The following is a 24,468-nucleotide window of genomic DNA, read 5'->3' on the forward strand; positions in this document are numbered from 1 at the left end:
CCGCCCTGTTGGCTGTAGGACCCCCTGCTCCCACCCCAGTCCCCCAGTGCCCATGGAGCCCAGGGTCCAGGCCCCAGCCCTCTCCCCCTTCCCCTCCCCTCCCAGCCCAGAGACCCCAGTGTCTGGGCTCCCTGTCCCGTATGGGGAGTGCCCGTGTCTCCAGTGCAGCTCCCTGGGAACCGTCTCGGGGTCTCCACTCCCGCACCCGGGTGTTTTCTGCACCTTCGTCTGACAAGGGCCCAGTCACCCCCCGCAGACCCCGCGCAGGGACAGCATCCGCCATGTGTATGTGCGAGTGTCTGTGTCCATCCTTGACACCTGTGTCGTGTTTGGGTATCTCTGTGTGTCTGTATGTGTGCCCCAGATGCCTGGGTTGTCTCTGTGTGTCTGTGTTTGTGTGTACCAACACACACGCAAAACACAGGCATCTGGGAAACACACACACGTAACTCAGGTGTCTGGAGCACGTACGCATGTGCATATATACACACACGCACATGACCCAGGTGTCTGGGATGCACATACAACTCAGGCTTCCAGGGCACACACACACACACTCACACACACACACTGTTGTTGTGTTCTAGGAGCTCTGCAGCACACGCACACACACACACACACACGCACACACTTCCAGGACACAAACACCTAAACACACACATATGCACTCACACCCCAGGCTTCCAGGACACGCACACACACTCATGCTCTGGCCCCGCAGTGCCTCAATGGTGGAGGATGCTCTGGCATTTGACTGGTGCTGCCGGTTGCTCTCACCCTGCCCAAGCCGCCCACCTCTGTGTGCTCATTGGGCGCTTTCACTGAGTTAAGCAGAGAAGTGCTGTCAAGTGAAAGTCTTACTTTCTCGGATTAATGTTTTTTATGAAGTGTCTGAACTTGCGCTGGAAGCTCAGGATCAATTTATTTTTAACATTCTAAAACTATTTATATTTCAGTTTTTGTAATTGAAATTTTATGCAGGACCACGATCGAGGGACGGGACTGTGACATGGAGACCAAGGAGAGTCTGAAATGGCACCAGGTCCCATCGCGGGCGCAGGGTGCAGCCGGGGCCCGCATGCCTGGCTCCCCTGGGAGGGGAGGGGGCTGTGGGGTGCGAGCAGGGGCCGAGTTTTCTGGCCAGGGCTGTGGGGCAGCCGTGCTCCCGTGTCTTTCCTGCACAGAGAGCACAGGCGATGGTGACAACAAGGTTGCAGTTGCCGTCAGAAGTGACGCTGCCATCGGTGCCGTGCTGGCCAGGAACGCAAGGGTTTCGGGTGTTGCCGGTGCTGCCTCTGCCCCGGGATCCCACTGAGCCGGTCCCGTGGCAGAAGGGGGCTGCGCAGAGCTGAGCGGTGCTGGGGGGTCCTCATGCATCGTATCCTCCTTGCGCTTGCTGAGCTGGACGTGGGCGGAGGAGAAGCTGCCCAGCAGCACGTGGAGCCCGGGCGTGATGAAGCGGTTGTAGCTGACCTGCTCCCATGGGCGGTAGATCCGCACTGGGTCCTGCATGCCGTGGGGGGAAAGGAGGGGTGGGGGTCAGTCCTGGTACACACACGGGACCCAGGTGTCCGGGAGACACGGCCACACGTGCACATGGCTCCCCCTTCCCCTCCTGCCTTACCCAGGGACCCCCAGGACTGGGACCTGGAGCGGGAGCCAGAGCGAAAGCAGGAGCAGGGCTGAGGAGAAGCCTGCCCCCTCATCAGCTGGGGATCCTCCCAGGGTCAGGGCCCAGATTGGGGCCCTGGAGGTGAAAAGACCCCACCCCACCAAGACCACCCAGCCCAGCACCAGTCCCCACACCAGGCCTGGATCGGGTCCCCTCTCCCCCAGCTCTTACTCAAAGTCCTCCTTGGTCACGGGTACTTCGTTGTTGTTTCCGTCTTCGTTCTGGAAGAACAAGACATAGGAGATAGGGGGATGAATTTGGGAAGGTGAGTGTTGCGGGGAGGGAAGACCCCCAGCTCCCCTGTGGAGGAAGCATCAACCACCAAAACCCTTCCACCCCCGTTAAACCCAGGGGAATCCAGTTCAGCCCAGAGCCCGATTACACACAGCGAGAACCAGGCTGGACTCAGCTCTGCCCCCCAGGGCTGCAATGGGCTGGAGTGCAATAGCTGGAGGGGGGTGACCTGGCACAGGCACCGAAGGACAGGGGCTGTGCCCCCCCGCCCCCCGCCATGACCAGCCCCGCACCAGCGGTGTCACCCTCCGGCTGCAAGGAGGGAGCTGGGGGCATTTCCCTATTTCACCCCCTGGCTGTGACCAGACCCCAGGGTTGGGGGGGGGGGAACCTCCGAGCCTCCTGCATCAGCCCCGGGTACCCCCCCCCAGTCCAACAGCCCCAGAGCAGCCCTGGGGCCCACCAAGGCAGCCTTGCAGCGCTGGTGCTGGGATCTGGCTGCTGCAGCCCTGGGGGCACGTGGGGGGGGAGCCAGGAGCAGCCGGAGAATCCCCATCCCCACAGGTCCCAGGCACGGCGGGGATGAGCCCTCCCTGCTCCCCGACCCCAAGGCCTGGGCATGGCCTGGACCCACGGGCTTCACCCGGCACTTACTGAAGAAGTAACAAGCTGCACCCATCACAGCAATGACCAGAATGAGCACAACACCGATAATAATGCCCACAATCAGCTTCCAGTGGTACTCTGGAAGAGGGAAGGGGCCTGTGAGCGAGGGGCATCCCCTGCCCCCAACGCTGCACGGGCCCAGTGCCCCCTCCCCTTTGGTGCCCCTGCATCCTCCAACCCCCAATCCCTTCCCCGCTTAGTGGGGTCTGTCAGCCCCTCCCTCCCCGAGTGCCTGGTTTCTTCTCCCCAGCCGTGCGGGGGTCACTCACCCGTCCTGCCCTTGTCCCAGGACACTTTCAGGGCTGCCCCCAGGCTCACGTGCTCCACACTGCAGGTGTAGTCATGCTTGCTGCTCTGGTCAATCTTGATGGTGGCCCAGGTCTGGTAGGTCCCATCTCCACTGGGAAGGACCTCTGAGCGGCTTGTCTCCTGGGTCTGTGCCTCCCCGTTATCCAGCCACACGACGGAGATGTCCTTGGGGTAGAAGCTGTGGACATGGCAGGACAGGGTGGTGCGTCCATCCTGAGATGGCCTTTTGCTCGCCTGTGCCACAGGACGCTCTGGGAGGGAGGAGACACCCATTAGAGTGACTGCCCCTGCGGGACCCTCAGCACCCCTGCCAGGAGCTGGACTGGGCCCTGCACTGGGCCACACAAACCAGCTCCAGCGCCCACTTCCGGCATGAGCAGACGGTGTCGGGGCGGCAGCATGGGGGATGAGAGACACGGCTGCGCTGGGCTCAGGGCTGCAGGAATGATCCCATATGGCTGATTTCTGCTTCTCAGACACGTGCCGGGGCACGGACACCCCATGGGCTCTGCACAGCTGTGAGGCCTGAGCAAGGCAGGGACAGGGCACTGTGTCCCACAGCAGCGCTGGGATCTCATCCAGCAGCAGGACAGACACAGCGCTCACCACCCAAGACACAGGGGGATGGAGTGGGTGTTCCTGGGGGGTGCAGGGGTGCCCCGGTCAGAGCTGCCCCGGGCGGTGACACCAGGACTCACTGCTCCGCAGCGCTGCCTCCCCGCGCTGCAGGTACTGCTGCAGTCTCGCGATGCAGGTCCCCTCTAGGTAGGCTCTTGTACGCTGAAGAACGGCCTGATCCTCATTCCAGCTGTGCTGGGTGCGCTGGGCCTGTGTTGTTCCTGCTACCCAGGTGCGCGTTCCCGGGTCATAGCTGATGAAGTCTCCTCCGTTGTAGCACCACTGCATGTGGCCTCCTGTGCTGCTGTCTTCGTGGAGCTCACAGCCATACGTGAACTGGAGAGTGTGAGACCCTGAAACACAGATCCAGCCCTGGTCAGGTCACAGCCCCAGGGAGCAGGGGCCGCCGAGGGCAGCCAGGCTGGGCAGGGGCAGAGCCAACCTCATGGGGGGGAGGAGGAGGCAGCACTGGGACAGTTTGGGGGCTCTGTTCATGGAGAATAAGGCTGAGGGGACACAACTGCTGCCCCCGCGCACCCTGGAAATGCAGGAGCCCAGAGCTGGGAGGAGAGTGGGAACGGCCCCTGGAAGGGGAAGGGCAAGGTCAGGGAAGAAAGGGGCAGGTGAGACTGCCCAGGACGAGGCCAGGCTGGAAAGCAGCGCGGTGCTTCTCCATGCAGGAGCAGCATGGTGCTGGGCAGCCTCCCCATGGGGCAGCGAGACCTGGGAGCAGAGCCTGAGCAGTGGATGCTGCGGCTGCCCGGAGCAGGGACCGGACTCTGCGGCCCCTGAGGTGACCCCAGGGCCGTGCCCCGCACAGCCCAACACCTGCCTGCACCCGGGGGTGACGGGGCTGGGCCCTGCACCCCACAGCTCCCCCTACACAGACATCTGAGTCCCACCGGTCACTGCTCACCACGGCGCTCACACACCCAGGATCCAGTCCTTGCCCCGTGGGATTCCCAACTCCTGCCTGGGGCTCTGCCTGCCTCCCTGCCCCTCTGTCTTGTCTTGTCCCTTCTCCGCACCTGCCAACATCCCTTCCCGTCCCCTGACCCCTCCGTGCCCTGCTCTCAACCCTCCACCCAAACCAGCTCCTCCAGGACCAGCAGCCCCTTCACTGCCCTCCTGCCCCACCCCACGGCCCCTCTGACCCTACACCCAGCTCCTCCGGTGTCCCTGCCTGGGGGTCGGGGCCCTCCTGCTTCTCGCGGGGGCTCTTCTGCATCCCCCAGCACAGGCACGAGGCTGCTCTGGACGTGACGGCTGCTCTGGCCCAGCCCTGCCCGGGGACTCTGCCAAGGCACAGACCCTACCCCTGGGGCAGGCTGGGCAGTGGCCTGTGCCCTCCTCCCTGCCAGGCACCAGCGTGTTGCAGCACCAGGACGAGCGGAGCCGGCCCTGCGGAGGCCCAGGGCAGGGAGCAGCAGCACCGTGGGAAGGGGGTCGGGCTGGGCAGAGGCACAGGCGGGAGCCCCGGGAACAGGACCTGCTGCCCTTGCCCTTGGTGACGGCACCAGTCACACGAGCTCCTTGTGCCCTACCCAGGACATCCAGCTGTGCAGGCTGGTGACAGACCCTAAAGCCAGCTGTCCTGGGCACTGCAGGCCTGCACGGCCCCTGCCCTCTCACATGTCTGTCCTCCCTCCGCAGCCCCGGCTCCCATCCTTCCCTGCCCAGCCCAGCAGTCCCTGCACGCAGGACCCGGCCCCCTCGGCCTGGGTCAGAGGGGAGTTCTGGGCTGGGGTCACAGAGGGGCATGGAGCCACCCCGCAGCTCGGGGGTCATAGCTTCATCGAACAGGAGGGCTGGGAGGGAGCTCAGGAGGACACATCTAGTCTGACCTCTGCTCCAAGCAGGACCAGCTCCAGCTACATCAGCCCAGCCTAGGCTTGGTCCCGTTGGGTCTTCAAAACCTCCAAGGATGGAGGCTCCAGCACTTGACTCGATAACCCCTTCCATTGTTTTACTACCCTGACCTCCATCCGTTGGCAGCGCTCCTACCAATGCAGCCCAGGATGCCATTAGCCTTCTTGGCACCAAGGGCACACTGCTGGCTCCTGCTCAGCTTCTTGTCCCCTGTCCCCCCAGGTCCTTTTCTGCAGAGCTGCTGCCCAGCCCGTCACCCCCAGCCTGCCCCGGTGCAGGGGATCGCTCCCTCCTCAGTGCAGGACTTTCCACTTGTCCTTGTTGAACCTCATGAGATTTCTTTTGGCCCAACCCAATCCTCCAGTTTGTCAAGGTCACTGAATCCTAGCCCTGCCCTCTAGCATATCTACTACTTCCCATGGAAAAACAGAGAAAACCACAGATTCCATTTTTATCAGAGAAAATAAGGATTTCCCTTTTTAGCAGAGAAATCTGTGGATTCTCCGCTTTTACAAAGAGCTCTTGCAGGCTGGCACAGGCATGCAAGACCTGATTGCAGAAAGGTCAGGAAATACCCAGCCCTGCCTGTGGGGGAAGGGAGGGGGGCCTGAGCCTCTGAGTCAGACCAGACACGAGACCATGCGACACCCTCCCGGCTCCCCACCCCATGCGCTTATCCTTGTTGAACCTCATGAGATTCCTTTTGGCCCAATCCTCCACTTTCTGAAGGTCACTGAATCCTAGCCCTACCCTCCATCGTATCTAGTACTTCCCCCAGCTATGTGTCATCAGACACAGGGCTTCAGTCACGGCACTCCTTAGACCCCAGTGCCCACTTGTGAAGCAATGGGGACAGGCTGGTGTGCACAGAGGTCTGGGGCCCGGCTGGCACAGAGCCTGGAGTGGGCTCACACGGCTTTCCCCTCTGCTGTGTCAGGGCTTGCAGCAGCACCCGGGCAGCAACCGCCCCTGGCTGACCCTTCTTGGAAAGGCCGAGCAGGTTTGGAGGCCACAAGGGCCGACCTCAAGCACACCCGCCCTGTCATTGACACCAATGCTGGGACAGGGCTCAGGGAGCTCCGTGCGACAGGAGGGGGCATGAGCTGGGGAGCTGTGCATTGACCCACGGCAGAACCAAGAACAGCTGTTCCCACCACTATTGGGCACACAGGTTTCCCCCCCATGCATCATCCTGGGGGCTCCAGCCTGGGGACAAGGGCTGGGATCCTGCTGCAGGAGACAGACAGCCGGGGTGGCTGCAGGAGAGGGTCTGTGAAACAGGAGCTGAGGCCCCGACCAGCTGGGCAGGGAAGCACGAGAGCCTCGGTCTCCTGGGCACAGGCCAGGGGATGGATGCACGGGATGGGGAGAGGGCTTCCTCCACAGCCCCCTGACCCTGCAGCCCCCTCATCCCCTTGCTAGAGACTGAGCAGGAGCCTGAACCCCTGCCCCTGCCCCTGCCCCTGCCCCTGCCTCTGCCCCTGCCCCTGCCCCTGCCTGAGGCAGCTGCAGGGAGGAGCTGGCTGCAGGGACCACACACCTGACACCCCAGGATGCAGATGGGCAGGTGCCTCCCGCAAGCCTTCAGTCACCCTCAGTGCCAGGGTCCCACACAGCCTCCTGCTCACACCTGCCTGCTCACACTCACCACCCGTCTGGTTGTAGCGATACCGCAGGGTGGCCAGGTTTGTGTCAAACCCCTCCTGCCAGCCATGCAAGGCCCTGGTTTCCTTGTCCCAGAAGCCTGGGTCGACGGCCCCCTGCACCCAGTCCCCGCGTGGCTCCTGTCTCTGCGTCTTGCTGTTGTAGTGCAGAATTTGCTGGTCATCCACATAGCCCACGGCAGTGAAGGCGGGCACATCCGGGCTGGGATCCGACACCCCCGTGTAGAAATACCGGTAGGAGTGGGAGCCTGCGGGAGTGACAGGTCAGCACTAGCGGGTAGACACCAGTGCCCCCAGTGCCCAGTGCCACCTCCCGTGGGGGCCGCACAGGGAGGACACCAGCAGCTCCCTGAATTGCTGCAGCCGCAGTCCAGCACAGGAATGGCCGCGCGGGGAGAGGGGAGGTGCTGGGTGCCCGTCCATGGGGTGCTGCGCCCGGGGCAGCCCCAGGCAATGGGCAGCGCTGTGCTGAGGCCTGCTCTGTGCAGGCTTGGACCAGGCGCTGCCAGTCAGCAATGGGGGAGCGAGACTGGAACAGCCGCAGGCATTGCTGCCAGCCTGTCCCCGAGCCCCGCTCTATCTCTGGGGAGTCGCTTTTCCCCGCAGTGCCCCGGGCGCACGGGGACAGGGCGGATCCGTGAGAGAAGAGCGAGCAAAGCCCAGAGCAGCCTCTGGCTGCTTCCAGCTGCTCCCACCCCCAGCCCTGTCCCCCGCTGCCTCCGATCTCGTCACAGTGGTGCTCAGCCCCAGGCCCGAGGCCCCTCAGGAAACAGCACTTCCTCCTTTCCACTCCTTTTCACCCAGAAAAGCACTAGAGCGGCTCCTGTGGGGCAGAGACCCCAGACCCCCCATTGCTTACGGGGACGGGAGGAAGGCACCAGGGTGTTGGTTAGATGCAGTGTCACGTGTGGCCATAGTGTCTTATACAGCACCACAGACAGAACCAGGATCAGCAGCAGCAGCAGCAGCATGGCGATGCAGCCTGGGGGGGGAAGCAGGTGTCAGAGGATCCCGAGGCAGGGAGTGCAGCACAAGCAGCTCCCTCCCTGCTCCTGGACACCAGGTTCCTCACCCCAGATCCCAGAGCTGGCAGGACCCAACCCCCCTGAGGCAGCAGGATCGGAGCCATGCTGCCCAAAGGCCCTCATCCCCTAACCCCTTCCCACAGCTGCCCTCACCCTCACCCCTGCCCTGGGGACAGCCGGGGGGTTGCGGCCGCCAAGTCCTGCTGCTACTGGGGGTTGGAGACACTGCAGACAGCCCAGGGCCAGGCCGTGCTCCGCTGCAGAGAGAGGGGAACCCCCCAGGCCTCCTGGGCTGAGCAGGGACAAATCCCTGGGGGCAAGGGGGCAAGACCCTCTAGCCAGGATCCTGTGGGGCTGGTGCCAGCAGGAGCATTGGCACAGCCCAGTCCATCCCCAGCCTGGGCTGCACCAAGCGCCTCTGGGGGAGGGGAAACGCTCCTGACCCTTTGCAGCAGCAATGCGAGGGTGGGGAGGGGGGCAGCCAGCAGAGGCCTGGGAGAGCAGCAGGGAGAGCCCGGGACCACAACACCCTGGTCACCCCGTACCAATGCATATCCAAAATGCTTTTGAACATGCCCGGGAACGGATCTTCTGTGGTGTGATCCTGCTGGTACTGCGGGCTGGATCCTCTGTGGGAGAAAGACACAGGAAAGACACCATGCGAGCGCTCCCCACACAGCCCAGGCCAGACAGCCCACGTGCCCGGGCTCCCAGCCCCCTGCTCTCACCCCCCAGAGCATCCAGGCCCCCTGTCCATCCCCCTTCTCCCCAAAGCCCCAAACTCACCACAGGATGAGGTGCCTCTTGGGGACTGGGTGCTCTGAGGCAGCATATCCATGGCCGCTTCCTGCTCGGGCAATGCCATCCTGTCCTGCCCCGGTCCGTCCTGCAGCACAGGGGAGATCCAGGGTGCTGCAGCCCTGTCCCCCCACCCCAGAGCAGGGAGAACCCAGCCCCTCACCCGCGCACCAGGCCCCACTCCCTTCCTTTCCTCTCCTCCATGTCACCACCTCCCAGAGCACAGGGCCCCTCACCCGGGGCTGGGCTCCCGCCGGCTCTGGGAGTAATGGGCTCTAGATGTGGCCAGCTCTGGGGTGGGCTCCAGGGGAGGTTACTGGTGCCCCCTGCCCTGCCCCCAGCCCCCTCAACAGAGGGAAAATATTCTCATCCCCCCTGCTGTCACCCCCAGCCCCTCCCCTCCCAGAGCACCCAGGGGTCCAGGCTCCCTGCCCCCCGCACCCTATAGAGAACCCAGGCATCCGGGGTCCCCTCCCCACAGATGAGCTGCTGAGGTCGTGTGAGGCTGGGGCTGAACAGCTGGATCAGAACAGCTGGGTCTGGACGAGCCCCTGTTTTATGAGGGGCTTGTTCAACAAGGACAAGTGCAAAGTCCTGCACTGAGGAGGGAGCGATCCCCTGCACCGGGGCAGGCTGGGGGTGACGGGCTGGGCAGCAGCTCTGCAGAAAAGGGCCTGGGGGGACAGGGGGCAAGAAGCTGAACAGGAGCCAGCAGTGTGACCTTGTTGTCAAGAAAGCTAACAGCATCCTGGGCTGCATGGGCAGGAGCGGGGCCAGCAGATGGAGGGCAGTGATTCTTCCCCTCTATGCAGCACTGGGGAGGCCACATCTGGAGTGCTGTGTCCAGCTGTGGGCCCCCACAACAGAAAGGGTGTGGACACATTGGAGAGAGTCCAGCGCAGGGCAATGAAAATGGCTGGGGACTGGGGGACAGGACTGGTGAGGAGAGGCTGAGGGACCTGGGCTGATTTAATCTATGTGTGTGTGTGTGTGTGTGTGTGTGTGCCTCTGTGTGCATGCATCTGTCTGTGCATGTCTGTGCATCTTTATGTCACACATCTGTGTGTGCTTGTGTGCATGTGTGTGTGCATGCGTGTGTCTGTCGTTCATGGCAGGTAGAGTGTATTTGTCTGTGTATTTCAATGTGGAGAGTATCAGTAGAGTGCACACCCATCTGTGTGTGTGCATGCATGGATACGTATGTCTGTGTTCATGGCAGGGAAAGTGTGTTTGTGTCTGTGTGTCCACATACATAGAGTGAGTGATTACAGTGCCTGTCCATCTGTGCCTGCGCGTGTGAGTGTCTGTGTGCGTGTGCATGTATGTATGTGTCTGTGTTCGTGACAGGAGGGAGAGTTTGTTTGTCTCCGTGTGCCCATGTGCAGAGAGTGAGTAGAGCGCACACCCATTTGCATGTGTGCGTGCATAGGGGTCTGTGTGTACATGTGTGTGTCTGCATGTGTGTTCATGCGTCCACGTGCTGAAAGTGAGAGTGCGCCTGCCTGTGTGTGTGTATGTTTGCCATAGCGGGGCAGGGCGGTTGGTAGCACAGAGAAGAGGCGGCATGTGCCCCCCACCCCCAGCCTCCCCACAGCACTGGGGGGAAGGGCCCGCTCCCCCCACAGCCCAGCTCCCCTGGGGGCAGGGGTCTCCGATGTGTGTTTGCCCAGGGCCCCAGCGCACATGAATCCGCCTGTGGGCGCGGGGGCAGGAGCGGGGCAGGACCTGGAGCTGCGGGGCTGGGGTGCGGGGGTGAGGCTGGACCTGGAGAAAGGAGGGCGGGGGTGGGTGTGTCTGGACGCTGGGCTCCGTCCCCGCCCGCCCAGCTCCCTCATTCTTGATGGGCAATTTGCTACTGGTAGATATTTCTCTTGCAATTAATTCACGTTAAGAGCCATTCCCACATGTGAGGATGTCTCGTCCTGAGTGACTTTTGTCTTGTGCAGCACTTTGCTTGATTTTCCAAGGACTCTCCCCAAAACCTTGCCTTGAATCAGTTTCTGGAAGCGGTCCTCACTTAGTCCGTGTTCTTGGTCTGCTCTTGGTGTGTCCAAACCTCTTGGCACTGCAGAGGGTCTTTCACCCAAACTGGAGCTTTCTGTAACCAGTAACGAGCAGGGGGATTCACAGGATTTTCCTGCCAGTCCTGCGGGACTCTCATGATTTACACAACTACAAGAACACTTTACAGATGCTGAACGAAGGGCACAAGCAGGCAGTGAGAGCAGGCATCAGGCGCGCTTGGGGAGGTAGAAATCTCTGTGACACCAAGTGCTGCCGCGCCCCGGGCACTGCGCGGAGCCGGAGGAAACACCCGTCTCTCTCGGCGCTGTTTGGGGAGCAATCATCGCCTGAGAGCTAATTACTGCACTTGGTTTCGGTTTGGGCTTGTTTGACTTTGAACACTTCTGGAAGAGCGCACACCATCTGCCGAGACCTCCTCAGCATCATGAAGGGGTTTTAAACCCAAAAGATTACTATATTTTTTCCAACTATTTAAGTTGATCTAATAAAAGATATCAGATTCACCCAAGAACCTTGTCTGCCTGTAGCAAATACAGCCTTTCTGTCACCCATCGGACGAGGTGTCGTGTCAACCCCGAGGCTAGTGCAGTTTTTAAGGGCTCACAATCATGCCTGTAGGATACAGGTGTTTTGAGCAGTGTTACGTCAAATTATTGTTTTCATCTTGGTCGGTAAAGTTTTAAGGTTTTTTCCTTCTTGAATGAAAATTTGTGTTAGTGTCTGAACGTCTATAGCTATTATATACTTAGTTACAGTGTCTCAGCTCATATTTGGACTTGAATGGGACTGACTGTTCAGGCTTGATTTGTTTTTAATATTTTTCCAGTAATTGCTAGCCAATTGCGCGGGGGAGGGGGAGCTCGCACGTGGCGGAGACCCGCGCCCGGCCCTCCCGCCCGTGCTCCGCGCCCGGCGGCGGTGTCGGTGTCGGTGTCGGTGCAGATCCGGTTTCTCTCTCAGGGCAGGGTAGTTCCCGATACAGCCGGGGACTTTGGCCTTCTCTGTCAGTGGCAGCTGTTATCACTTTATCTTTTACCTCCAGAGGCTTCACTAACACTTCAGGCTGGCGCTGGGGCTAATGAGGGGAAGTAGTGAGTGGTGAGTGAGTAGAGTGCACACCCGTCTGCATGTGTGTGTGCATGTCTCTGTGTGTGCATATGTGCGTGTGTGCGTGCATGCGCCTGTGAGTGCATGTGTCTGTGTTCATGGCAGGGACAGTGTGTTTGTGTCTGTGTGTCCATGTGCAGAGAGTGAGTGAGAGTAGCGTGTGCCCATGTGTGTGCACGCTTGTGTGTGCGTATATTTGGCCATAGCGGGGTGGGGGTTGGTAGCACGGAGAAAAACTGCAAACCTTGATCCCCCCACTACCCGACCCAGGGACTTTTTACATGCTCCCTAAACTCCACAGACAAGGGACCCCTGGCAGACCTAGCATATCCAACCATGGGGCCCCGAGGAAATAAAAGGTTTCATTGAATCAATCCTAAAACCGCTCGTCACCCGCAGAGCAAGTTTTGCCCGAGACACTACAGACCTCCTACGGAAACTTCTAAACACAGACCACCTTCCCAGCAACACCCTCCTGGCCACCATGGGCGGTACCAGCCTGTACACCGACATCCCGCACCAGGACGGCATCCAACCCTGCCTCACATGTCTACAGGAACAAGATCACAACTCAGAGTACAGCCCCAAAGACATTACTGACCTTGTGCACTTCATCCTCACGCAACAATTTCACTTTTAATAACCAACACTTCCTCCAGACCGTGGGCACAGCTATGGGCACTAAAGTGGCCCCACAATATGCCAAACGATTTATGAGCCACCTGGAAGAAGACTGCCTCAAGAACTGCTCCATCAAACCCTTGCTGTACCTAAGATATATCGATGACATCTTCATCATTTGGGCTGAAAACCTGCAATCACCATCTCTCCATCCGACTTTCTCTAGAATGCTCCAGCACCAGCATCTCCTTTTTAGACGCCATGATCAGTAACCAGAATGATAAAATACAGACTACTTATACAAGAAACCCACGGACCAACAGACATATCTGCACAGAACCAGCAATCACCCTCAACACACCAGGAAAGCTGTGATATGCAGCCAAGCCCTCAGATCCCACCGCATTTGCACTGAGGAGAGCACCCGGGATTGCCATCTCACCAACCTTAAACAGGCGTCCGCCCAGCAACGACACTCGTCCAGAGAGAGAGATCGCACGAGGGAAAGAGCCACCCGGATATCACGTGAAGAACTGCTGCAGTACGGAAGAAAACCCCACGAATCTCACAGCGCAGGTTATGACGTAACACCCCTCCATTGAACCTGTACGCAAAATCCTCCAAGTGCAACCCATACGAAAGAGACCCTAGTCTTAAAGAGATCTTCTCAGAGCCACCCGTCCCTGCCTGCAAACAAGCACCGAACCTCGCCAACCTCATCACCAGAAGCAAACTTCCTATGACCCAAAAACAGGGGTGTAGGTTGTTGATGTGTTGGTCTAAGGGCATAGACAGACAAGGTTCCTTCGGTGAATCTGATATCTTTTATTAGACCAACCCAAATAGTTGGAGAATAGTTATTAAGCAAGCTTTCGGGTTCAAAAACCTTCGTCAGGCTAAGGAAGTTTGAGCAGTTGGTGTGTGCTCTTCCTGGATGGGATGAAAAGTAAAGAAGTCAGCGGCGGGGCTGGTCTGCACCTCCAGAAATGTAGTATACCTCATCCAGTGCACCAAATGCCCCGATGGAAAGTACGTAGGAGAGACCAAGCAACAACCGCGCACCGGGATGAACGCACAGCGGACATCTATCAAAGGTGGGAATACCCAATTACCGGTGGGGCACACTTCTCCCAAGAAAACCACTCTCTCTCCAATCCCTCGGTTCTGATCCTCAAAGGGAACTTACCAAACACTTCCCAGAGACGAGCCTAGGATCTCCACTTCATCAGCCTCCTGGACACTAAAAATCATGGACTAAACATAGACTTTGGATTTATGGCACATTATACCCTGCCTGACAGCTGACTGCCCAGTATCTCTCCACTTTCATCCCCCTTCTCTCTCGCTCTCTTTCTCTCCCCCCGGCACCCGCCTCTCTCTCACCCATTGTCTCCTTAATCTACATTTTCACTGACTACCTGTCTTGTGAGCCGCGACCCTGCCCGGCACCCCGCACGCCATGTCAGGTCCGGCCCTGGGGCCTCTCTGCTGCCTCCGCCCTCTCTTCCCCTTTCCTCCCAGCCCGCCCTGCCCCCACGGAAATCACCAACACACGACATCTGCCAAATTCAGTACTAAAACGCATCCACCTCCTGCTGCAGCTGCTGGAAGTGCAGGGCCTTGCCCTGCCTGGATCTACAACTGTTGTCACTGCAGTCACAGCTCAGAGGTTTATCTCAGTTCCCAGGTTTTCTTGTTTGCCCCCAAGACAGCCCAGAATCGGGGAGTCGCACACACCACGCATTCGCACTCTCACTTCCTAAATTAACAGACTCTGCTGTGAGTTACACTTTCCTTTTAACTTCTACTGAATATCTCCATGCCTTTGTGACTGACAAAGGTTTGGTTCCTCACTCCACACACACGCCTGTATCCCGCCACATTTAACTCTTTCTGCCTGCGCCTTGAGAGATGCCTTCATTTAGGTGTCTAGATTAACCCTACAATTCCAGCAGCGGGGTCAGGAGCATTTCCCCTCCCCTGAGGCGCTGGGTGCAGCCCGTGCTGGGGCTGGGGCTGGGCTGTGCCAATGCTCCTCCTGCACCAACCCTGCAGGGTCCTGGCTGGAGGGTCTTGCCCCCCTGCTCAGGGTCAGGGATTTGCCCCTGCTCAGCCCAGGTGGCCTGGGGGGCTCCCCTCCCGCTGCAGCAGGGCAGGGCCTGGGTCTGGGCTCTCTGCAGCATCTCCGACCCCCGGCACCAGCAGGACCTGGCGGCCGCGGCCCCCGTGCTGTCTCCAGGGCAGGGGAGAGGGTGAGGGCAGCTGTGGGAAGGGGTTAGGGGATGAGGGCCTTTGGCCAGCACAGGTCCAATCCTGCTGCCTCAGGGGGGTTGAGCTGGACGTGCCCCTGGGGTCCTTTCCAGCCTCCGGCTCCGGGATTTGGGGTGAGGAAGCTGGTGTCCAGGAGCAGGGAGGGAGCCGCTTGTGCTGCACTCCCTGCCTCGGGGATCCCCTGACACCTGCTCCCCCCCACCCCAGCTGCATCACAGTGCTGCTGCTGCTGATCCTGGTGCTGCCTCTGGCAGTGAGGCTGCATGAGACACTATGGACACATGGGACACTGCAGCTGACCGACACCCTGGTGCCTTCCTCCTGTCCCCGTAAGCAATGGGGGGTCTGGGGTCTCTGCCCCACAGGAGCTGCTCTAGTGTTTTTCTGGGTGAAAAGGAGCGGAAAGGAGGAGGTGGTGTTTCCTGGGGGGCCTCAGGCCTGGGGCTGAGCACCGCTGTGACGGGGTCGGAGGTAGAGCAGGATGGGGCTCGGGATGGGAGCAGCTAGAAGCAGCCAGAGGCTGCTCTGGGCTTTGCTCGCTCTTCTCTCACGGATCCGCCCTGTCCCCGTGCGCCCGGGGCACTGCAGGGAAAAGCGACTCCCCAGAGATAGAGCGGGGGTCGGGGACAGGCTGGCAGCAATGCCCACGGCTGTCCCGGTCTCGCTCCCCCATTGCTGACTGGCAGCGCCTGGTCCAAGCCTGCACAGAGCAGGCCTCAGCACAGCGCTGCCCATTGCCTGGGGCCACCCCAGGCGCAGCACCCCATGGACGGGCGCCCAGCACCTCCCCTCTCCCTGCGCGGCCATTCCTGCGCTGGGCTCTGGCTGTCAGGGGAGCTGCTAGTGTCCTCCCTGTGCGGCCCCCACGGGAGGTGGCATCGGGCACTGGGGGCACTGGTGTCTGCCCCGCTAGTGCTGACCCGTCACTCCTACACGCTCCCACTCCTACTGGCATTTCTACACGGGGGTGTCGGATCCCAGCCTGGACGTGCCCGACTTCACTGCTGTGGCCTACGTGGACGACCAGCTACTTCTGCACTACAACAGCAAGACACAGAGAGAGGAGCCGCGCGGGGACTGGGTGCAGGGGGCCGTCAGCCCACACTTCTGGGACAAGGAAACCAGGGCCTTGCGGCGCTGGCAGGAGGGATTTGACACAAACCTGGCCACCCTGTGGTATCGCTACAACCAGATGGGCGGTGAGTGTGAGCAGCCAGGTGTGAGGAGGAGGCCGTGGGGGACAGAGGGGGGCTGACAAAGGTGTGTGGGAGGCACCTGCCCATCAGCAGCTCGGGGGGAGCCGGGAGGCCGTTGCATGGTCTCCTCTCTGGTCTGACTCAGAGACTCAGGCCCTGCCCTCCCCACCCCTTCCCCTCCAGGCAGGGCTTGGCATTCCCCCATCTTTCTGCAATCAGCTCTTGCAGCTTGATCCAGCCCGCAAGAGCTTTTTCTAAAAGCGGAGAATCCACAGATTTCTCTGCGAAAAAGGGAAATCCGTGGTTTTCTCCAGTTTTCTGTGGGAAATGGAAAACCCAGATCCGTGCTGATGACACATAGCTGGGAGAAGTAGTAGATATGCTAGAGGGCAGGGCTAGGATTCAGTGACCTTGACAAACTGGAGGATTGGGTTGGGCCAAAAGAAATCTCATGAGGTTCAACAAGGACAAGCGCAAAGTCCTGCGCTTAGGAGGGAGCAAACCCCTGCACCGGGGCAGGCCGGGGGTGATGGGCTGGGCAGCAGCTCTGCATTAAGGACCTGAGGTGACAGGGGGCAAGAAGCTGACCAGGATCCAGCAGTGTGCCCTTGGTGCCAAGAAGGCTAATGGTATCCGGGGCTGCATTGGCAGCAGCGTTGCCCGCAGATCGAGAGATGTGATTCTTCCCCTCTATTCAGCACTGGGGAGGCCACATCTGGAGTCCTGTGTCCAGCTGTGGGCCCTGCACTGGAGAAAGGAATATTTATTCTGCAGAAGAGAAGACCGAGGGGGATTGAATAGCAGCCTTCACCTCCCTGCAGGGGGTTGCAAAGACGATGGAGCTGGACTGGTCTCAGTGAGGGCAGACGACAGGACAAGGAGCAATGGGCTCAGGCTGCAGCAAGAGAAGTTGACGTTGGAGATTAGGAAGAATTTTCTCACAATGAGGGTAGTAAAACAATGGCAGGGGTTATCGAGTCAAGTGCTGGCGCCTCCAACCTTGGAGGTGTTGAAGACCCAGGTAGACAAAGCCTTGGCTGGGCTGATGTAGTTGGGGCTGGTCCTGCTGGGAGCAGGGGTTGGACTAGATGTGACCTCCTCAGCTCCCTCCCAGCCCTCCTGTTCGATGAAGCTATGACCCCCGAGCTGCAGGGCGACTCCATGCCCCTCTGTGACCCCGGCCCAGACCTCCCCTCTGACCCAGACCGAGGGGTTCGGGTCCTGCGTGCAGGGACTGCTGGGCTGGGCAGGGAAGGATGGGAGCCGGGGCTGTGGAGGGAGGACAGACATGTGAGAGGGCAGGGGCCGTGCAGGCTTGCGGTGCCCGGACAGCTGGCTGCAGGTCTGTCACCAGCCTGCACAGCTGGATGTCCTGGGTAGGGCACAAGGAGCTCGTGTGACTGGTGCCGTCACCAGGGGCAAGGGCAGCAGGTCCCGTTCCCGGGGCTCCCGCCTGCGCCTCTGCCCAGCCCGACCCCCTTCCCACCGTGCTGCTGCTCCCTGCCCTGGGCCTCCGCAGGGCCGGCTCCGCTCATCCTGGTGCTGCAACACGCTGGTGCCTGGCAGGGAGGAGGGCACAGGCCACTGCCCAGCCTGCCCCAGGGGTGGGGTCTGTGCCTTGGCAGAGTCCCCGGGCAGGGCTGGGCCAGAGCAGCTGTCACGTCCAGAGCAGCCTCATGCCTGGGCTGGGGGATGCAGAAGAGCCCCCGCGAGAAGCAGGAGGGCCCCGACCCCCAGGCAGGGACATGGGAGGAGCTGGGTGTAGGGTCAGAGGGGCCGTGGGGTGGGGCAGGAGGGCGGTGAAGGGGCTGCTGGTCCTGGAGGAGCTGGTTTGGGTGGAGGGTTGAGAGCCTGGCACGGAGGGACCAGGGGACGGGAGGGGGTGTTGGCAGGTGCGGAGAAGGGACAAGAGGAGACAGAGGGGCAGGGAGGGAGGCAGAGCCCCAGGAAGGAGTTGGGAATCCCACAGGGCAAGGCCCGGTCCTCTGGGCATGCAAGCGCTGTGGTGAGCAGTGACCGTGGGGACTCAGACGTCCGTGCGGGGGGAGCTGTGGGGTGCAGGGCCCAGCCCCGTCACCCCCGGGTGCAGGCAGGGGTTGGGCTGAACGGGGCACGGCCCTGGGGTCACCTCCGGGGCCGCAGAGTCCGGTCCCTGCTCTGTGCAGGCGCAGCATCCACTGCTCAGGCTCCGCTCCCGGGTCTCGCTGCCCCGTGGGAAGGCTGCCCAGCACCATGCTGCTCCTGCATGGAGAAGCACCGCGCTGCTTTCCGGCATGGCCTCGTCCTGGGCAGTCTCACCTGCCCCTTCCTCCTTCCACCTTGTCCTTTCCCTTCCAGGGGCCGTTCCCACCGTCCTCCCAGCCCGGGGCTCCTGCATTCCCAGGGTGCGCGGGGGCCACAGTTGTGTCCCCTCAGCCTTGTTCTCCATGACTGGAGCCCCAGAGCTGTCCCTGTGCTCCCCCCCCCCACCCCCATTGGGGTCAGCTCTGCCCCTGCCCAGCCTGGCAGCCCTCTGTGGCACCTGCTCCATGGTGCTGTGACCTGGCCAGGGCTGGATCTGTGTTTCAGGGTCTCGCACTCTCCAGCTCACGTACAGCTGTGAGCTCCATGAAGACAACAGCACTGGAGGCCACATGCAGTTGGGCTACGACAGGGGAGACTTCATCAGCTATGACCCGGGAACGCGCACCTGGATAGCAGCCCCCACACAGGCCCAGCGCACCCAGCACACCTGGAATGAGGATAGGGCCCTTCTTCAGGATACAAAAGCCTACCTGGAGGAGACCTGCGTCGCGTGGCTGCAGCAGTACCTGCTGCAGAGCAGTGAGTCCCGGTGTCACCGCCAGGGGCAGCGTTGACCGGGGCACACACCCCCTCCCCCCCAGGAACGCCCGGTCCATCCCCATGTGTCTGGGGCTGTGAGCGCTGTGTCTGTCCTGATGCTGGACAAGACCCCAGCGCTGCTGTGGGACAAGGTGCCCCTGTCCCTGCCCTGCTCGGGCCTCCCAGCTTTGCAGAGCCCACGAGGTGTCCATGCCTCGGACGCATGTCTGAGGACCAGAGATCAGCCATATGGGACCCAGTTCCTGCAGCCCCGAGCCCAGCGCAGCCCTGTCTCCCATCTCCTGTGCTCCCAACCCAGTGCCGACTGCCCCTGCCTGAAATGGGCGCTGGAGCCGGTTTGTGTGGCCAGTGCAGGGCCCAGCCCAGCTCCTGGCAGGGGTGCTGAGGGTCCCGCAGGGGTGGTCGCTCTAATGGGTGTCTCCTCCCTCCCAGAGCATCCCGTGGCACAGGTGAGCGACAGGCCATCCCAGGATGGACGCACCACCTTGTCCTGCTGGGTCCACGGCTTCTACCCCAAAAACATCTCCGTCGTCTGGCTGAAGAATGGGGAGGGGCAGACCCAGGAGACGAGCCATTCAGGGGTCCTTCTTAGTGGAGACGGGACCTACCAGACCTGGGCCACTATGGAGATCGACCCGAGCAACAACCACGACTACGCCTGCCTCGTAGAGCATGCAAGTCTGGGTTTAGTCCTGTGTGTGTCCTGGGACAAGGGCAGGACGGGTGAGTGACCCCCGCACGGGGAGGGAGAAGAAACCTGGCACTGGGGGAGGGAGGGGCTGACAGACCCCGCTAAGTGGGAAAGGGATTGGGGGTTGGAGGATGCAGGGGCACCGGTGACAAGGGGGCACTGGGCCCGTGCAGCGTTGGGGGCAGGTCTGGGGGTTCGCCTCGCTCACAGGCCCCTTCCCTCGTCCAGAGTACCACTGGATGCTGATTGTGGGCATTGTTGTTGGTGTTGTGCTCATTCTGGTCATCGTTGTGATGGGCGCAGCTGTTTTCTTCCTCAGTAAGTGCCGGGCGAAGCCCATGGGCTTGGGGTGGGGGAGCAGGGAGGGCTCATCCCCGCCGTGCCTGGGACCTGCGGGGATGGAGGTTCTCCGACTGCTCCTGGCTCCCCCGCCACGTGCCCCCGGGGCTGCAGCGGCCAGACCCCAGCACCAGCGCCGTGAGGCTTCCTTGCTGGGCCCCAGAGCTGCTCTGGGGATGTTGGACTGGGTAGGGGTGGGGCGAGGGGGGCACCCAGGGCTGATGCGGGAGGCTCAGAGGTTCCCCCCCCCCGCCACCCTGGGGTCTGGTCACAGCCAGGGGGTGAAATAGGGAAATGCCCCCAGCTCCCTCCTTGCAGCCGGAGGGTGACACCGCTGGTGTGGGGCTGGTCATGGCGGGGGTGCCAGTGGGGGGGCACAGCCCCTGTCCTTCGGTGCCTGTGGCAGGTCACCCCCCTCCAGCTATTGCACTCCGGCCCATTGCAGCCCTGGGGGGCAGAGCTGAGTCCAGCCTGGTTCTCGCTGTGTGTAAATGGGCTCTGGGCTGAACTGGATTCCCCTGGGTTTATGAGGGGTGGGAGGGTTTTGCAGGTTGGTGCTCCTGGGTGCATGGGGTTCTTCTCCCTCCTCCCCCCAACACTTACCCCTCCCAAATTCACCCCCCCCCATCTCCTAGGTCTTGTTCTTCTAGAAGGAAGACGAAAACAACAATGAAGTACCCGTGACCAAGGAGGACTTTGAGTAAGAGCTGGGGGAGAGGGGACCCAATCCAGTCCTGATGTGGGGGCTGGTGCTGGGCCAGGCGGTCTTGGTGGGGTGGGGTCTTTCCACCTCCAGGGCCCCAATCTGGGCCCTGACCCTGGGAGGATCCCCAGCTGGCGAGGGGGCAGGCTTCTCCTCCACAGCCCTGCTCCCACTCCTGCTCCCACTCCCGGTCCTGGGGGTCCCTGGCTAAGGCAGGAGGGGAAGGGGGAGCCATGTGCACGTGTGGCTGTGTCTCCCAGACACCTGGGCCCATGTGTGTACCAGGACTGACCCCCACCCCTCCTTTCCCCCCACAGCATGCAGGACCCAGTGCAGATCTACCGCCTGTGGGAGCAGGTCGGCTACAACCGCTTCATCGCGCCCGGGCTCCACGTGCTGCTGGGCGGCTTCTCCTCCGGCCACGTCCAGCTCAGCAAGTGCAAGGAGGATACGATGCATGAGGACCCCCCAGCACCGCTCAGCTCTGCGCAGCCCCCTCCTGCCACGGGACCGGCCCAGTGGGATCCCGGGGCAGAGGCAGCACCGGCAACACCCGAAACCCTTGCGTTCCTGGCCCGCACGGCACCGATGGCAGCGTCACTCCTGACAGCAACCACAACCTCACTGTCACCATCGCCTCTGCTCTCTGTGCAGGAAAGACACGGGAGCATGGCTCCGCACAGCCCTGGCCACAAAACTTGGCCCCTGCTCACACCCCACAGCCCCCTCCCCTCCCAGGGGAGCCAGGCGTGCGGGCCCCGGCTGCACCCTGCGCCCGCGATGGGACCTGGTGCCATTTCGGACTCCCCTTGGTCTCCATGTCACAGTCCCGCCCCTCGATCGTGGTCCTGCATAAAATCTCAATTACAAAAATTGAAATCTAAATAGTTTTAAAACATTCAAAACAAATTGATCTCGAGCTTCCAGCGCAAGTTCAGACACTTCATAAAAAACATTAATCCGAGAAAGTAAGACTTTCACTTGACAGCACTTCTCTGCTTAACTCAACGAAAGTGCCCAATGAGCACACAGAGGCGGGCGGCTCGGGCAGGGTGAGAGCGTCCGGCAGCACCAGCAAAATGCTAGAGCATCCTCTACCATGGAGGCACTGCGGGGCCAGAGTGTGAGTGTGTGTGCGTGTCCTGGAAGCCTGGGGTGTGAGTGCATGTGTGTGTGTGTGTGCGCGCCCTGGAAGCCTGGAGTGTGAGTGCATATGTGTGTGTTTAGGTGTTTATGTGCCAAAAGTGTGGGTTATAAGTGTGTGTGTGTGTGTGTGTGTGTGTGTGTGCGCGCTGCACTGCACAGCTTCTAGAACACAACAACAGTGTGTCTGTGTCTGTCTCTGTGTCTGTGTGTGCGTGTCCTGGAAGCCTGGGGTGTGAGTGCATATGTTTGTGTTTGGGTGTGTGTGTCCTGGAAGTGTGTGCGCGTCTGTGTCTGTGTCTGTGTGTCTGTGTGCGCGCACCCTGGAAGCCTGGAGTGTGAGTGCATATGTGTGTGTTTAGGTGTTTATGTACCGGAAGTGTGGGTTATAAGTGTGTGTGTGTGTGTGTGTGCGTGCGTGCGTGTGTGTGTGTGTGTGTGTATGTGTATCTTTCCTGGAAGGCTGGGTGTGAGTGTGTGTTTGTGTCTGCAGAGGAAATGGAGCAGAAGAGGCTGCCTGCGCTGGTGGGCAAAGCGCCAATGCACTCGGCCCGGGTGCGCCCCAGGCAGGAAACGCACTGCACGCCGCAGTGACGCTGCTGCACAAAATGGCCGGTCATATACATGTACCAAGCCATAGACATTTCATAGACATAGAGATTCAGGCTGGAAGGGACCTCGGAAGATCATCGAGTCCAGCCCCCTGCCCAAAGGGCAGGACGTCAGCTGGGGTCATAGGATCCCAGCAAGATAAGCATCCAGTTTGCTCTTGAAGGTGTTCAATGAAGGCGCTTGAACCACCTCCGGTGGCAGGCTGCTCCAGACCTTGGGGGCTCGGACAGGAAAGAAATTCTTCCTTATGTCCAGCCTGAAACGATCTTGTAGTAGTTTGTGACCATTCGTCCTCGTCATCCCTTGGGGCGCTCTGGTGAACAAACGCTCCCCCAGATACTGGTGGTCACCCCTGATAAACCGTGTGTGTGTGTGTGTGTGTGTGTGTGTGTGTGTGTGTGTGTGCTGCACTGCAGAGCTTCTAGAACACAACAACAGTGTGTCTGTGTCTGTGAGTGCGTGTGTGTGTCCTGGAAGCTTGGGGTTTGAGTTCATATGTGTGTGTTTAGGTGTGTGTGTCCTGGAAGTCTGTGTGTGTCCTGGAAGTGTGTGTGTGTGTGTGTGTGTGTGTGTGTGTATCTTTCCTGGAAGGCTAGGTGTGAGTGTGTTTGTGCCTGCAGATGAAACGGAGTGGAAGAGGCTGCCTGCGCTGGTGGGCAAAGCACTAATGCACTCGGCCCAGGTGCGCCCCAGGCAGGAAACGCACTGCACGCTGCAGTGACGCTGCTACACAAAATGGCTGGTCATATGCATGTACCGAGATGTGTGTGTGTGTGTGTGTGTGTGTGTGTGTCCTGGAACTCTGGGGTGTGAGTGCCTCTTTGTGTGTTTAGGTGTGTGTGTGTGTAGTTGTGTCTGTCCTAGAATCCAGAGTTGTATGTGCAAACCAGTCACCTGGGTCATGTGTGTGTGTTTGTGTGCCCGCATGTACGTGCGTACGTGCTCCAGACACCTGAGTTATGTGCGTGTGTTTCCCAGATGCCCGTGATTTGTGCGTGTGTTGGCACACACAAACACAGCCACACACACACAACCCAGGCATCTGGGGCACACATACAGACACACAGAGATACCCAAACACAACACAGGTGTCAAGGATGGACACAGACACTCGCACACATGGCAGATGCTGTCCCTGCGCGGGGTCTGCGGGGAGTGACTGGGCCCTTGTCAGACGAAGCTGCAGAAAACACCCGGGTGTGGGAGTGCAGACTCCAAGATGGTTCCAAGGGAGCTGCACTGGAAACACGGGCACTCCCCGTACAGGACAGGGATCCCGGACACTGGGGTCTCTGGGCTGGGAGGGGAGAGGGAGAGCGGTGGGGCCTGGACCCTGGGCTCCATGGGCATTGGGGGCTGGGGTGGGAGCAGGGGGTCCTACAGCCAACAGGGCGGACCTGAAAGCCCCCAGCTCCCCTAGCCTGGGCCTGCTGGCACCACGGGGTCTCCAGTGCTGGGGGCCAGTCCTTTTTTTGCAAGCTCCAGGATTTGCCCCCCTTAGGCGGTGGCCTCGAGATGCTGCTGGCTGAAATCACCTGGGTGCCTCCTGGCTCCAGGTGTGGCACAAAAGCTACCATGGAGCTGAGGATGGCAACCCAAGTAAAAGACAACAAGAAATTGTTTTTTAGATATATTGGGAGTAAAAGGAAGGCCCAGGGAGGAATAGGACCCCTGCGAAATGGGCAGAAACAATTGGTGATAGACAGGGGGGACAAGGCTGAACTCCTCAACGAGGTCTTTGCCTCAGTGTTCCTAAGCGAGGGGCACGACAAGTCTCTCACTGGGGTTGTAGAGAGGCAGCAGCAAGGCGCCAGACTGCCATGCGTAGACCCTGAGGTGGTGCAGAGTCACTTGGAAGAACTGGATGCCTTTAAGTCGGCAGGCCCGGATGGGCTCCATCCGAGGGTGCTGAAGGCACTGGCCGACATCATTGCAGAGCCACTGGCGGGAATATTTGAACGCTCGTGGCGCACGGACCAAGTCCCAGAGGACTGGAAAAGGGCCAATGTAGTCCCCATTTTCAAGAAGGGGAGGAAGGAGGACCCAGGCAACTATGCCGGT

The 24,468-nt window shown here is 60.6% G+C and overlaps 2 protein-coding genes across 10 annotated transcripts; one reads left to right on the plus strand and one right to left on the minus strand.

Moving 5' to 3' along the window:
* Positions 1–903: 903 nt before the first annotated feature.
* LOC102567251 (major histocompatibility complex class I-related gene protein) lies at positions 904–14,116 on the minus strand. Of its 9 annotated transcripts, none has more exons than XM_059725589.1 (12): positions 14,027–14,116; positions 13,795–13,848; positions 10,843–10,953; positions 8,844–8,943; positions 8,603–8,686; positions 7,892–8,014; positions 7,017–7,280; positions 3,580–3,852; positions 2,842–3,132; positions 2,561–2,650; positions 1,844–1,893; positions 904–1,506 (listed from the first exon to the last, which is right to left on the minus strand). In XM_059725589.1, exons 4-11 carry the CDS (start codon positions 8,920–8,922, stop codon positions 1,844–1,846), a joined length of 1,254 nt encoding a protein of 417 aa, XP_059581572.1. In that variant the 5' UTR covers positions 8,923–8,943; positions 10,843–10,953; positions 13,795–13,848; positions 14,027–14,116; the 3' UTR covers positions 904–1,506. The 9 variants fall into 9 exon arrangements, with proteins under 9 accessions (XP_059581572.1, XP_059581573.1, XP_059581578.1 ...); XM_059725590.1 differs by having other exon boundaries at positions 13,795–13,862; positions 14,027–14,112; XM_059725595.1 differs by lacking the exon at positions 10,843–10,953.
* A 1,036-nt stretch (positions 14,117–15,152) lies between these two features.
* LOC102567483 (major histocompatibility complex class I-related gene protein) lies at positions 15,153–21,608 on the plus strand. The gene is made up of 7 exons (XM_059725517.1): positions 15,153–15,208; positions 15,861–16,098; positions 18,625–18,898; positions 19,352–19,642; positions 19,839–19,928; positions 20,585–20,649; positions 20,970–21,608. The coding sequence occupies exons 1-6, from the start codon at positions 15,153–15,155 to the stop codon at positions 20,620–20,622; spliced, it is 987 nt and encodes a 328-aa protein (XP_059581500.1). The 3' UTR covers positions 20,623–20,649; positions 20,970–21,608.
* The last annotated feature ends 2,860 nt before the right edge of the window (positions 21,609–24,468 follow it).

This window comes from Alligator mississippiensis, chromosome 4 (genome assembly GCF_030867095.1).
Source record: "Alligator mississippiensis isolate rAllMis1 chromosome 4, rAllMis1, whole genome shotgun sequence".
In the NCBI taxonomy this organism is placed as follows: Eukaryota; Metazoa; Chordata; order Crocodylia; family Alligatoridae; genus Alligator; species Alligator mississippiensis.

What these genes read in the sequence shown, in the direction of transcription:
- LOC102567251 (XM_059725587.1), bottom strand. Translation starts at nt 14,069, where the DNA reads ATGGCGTGCGGGGTGCCGGGCAGGGTCGCGGCTCACAAGACAG. An exon ending in GGTCGCGGCTCACAAGACAG is followed by an intron (nt 10,954 to 14,026) that starts GTAGTCAGTGAA and finishes TACTGGTTACAG; the next exon opens with AAAGCTCCAGTTTGGGTGAA. An exon ending in GGAGGCAGCGCTGCGGAGCA is followed by an intron (nt 3,133 to 3,579) that starts GTGAGTCCTGGT and finishes CCTCCCTCCCAG; the next exon opens with AGCGTCCTGTGGCACAGGCG.
- LOC102567483 (XM_059725517.1), top strand. Translation starts at nt 15,153, where the DNA reads ATGGACACATGGGACACTGCAGCTGACCGACACCCTGGTGCCTTCCTC. An exon ending in GCAGTACCTGCTGCAGAGCA is followed by an intron (nt 18,899 to 19,351) that starts GTGAGTCCCGGT and finishes CCTCCCTCCCAG; the next exon opens with AGCATCCCGTGGCACAGGTG. An exon ending in CTGGGACAAGGGCAGGACGG is followed by an intron (nt 19,643 to 19,838) that starts GTGAGTGACCCC and finishes TCCCTCGTCCAG; the next exon opens with AGTACCACTGGATGCTGATT.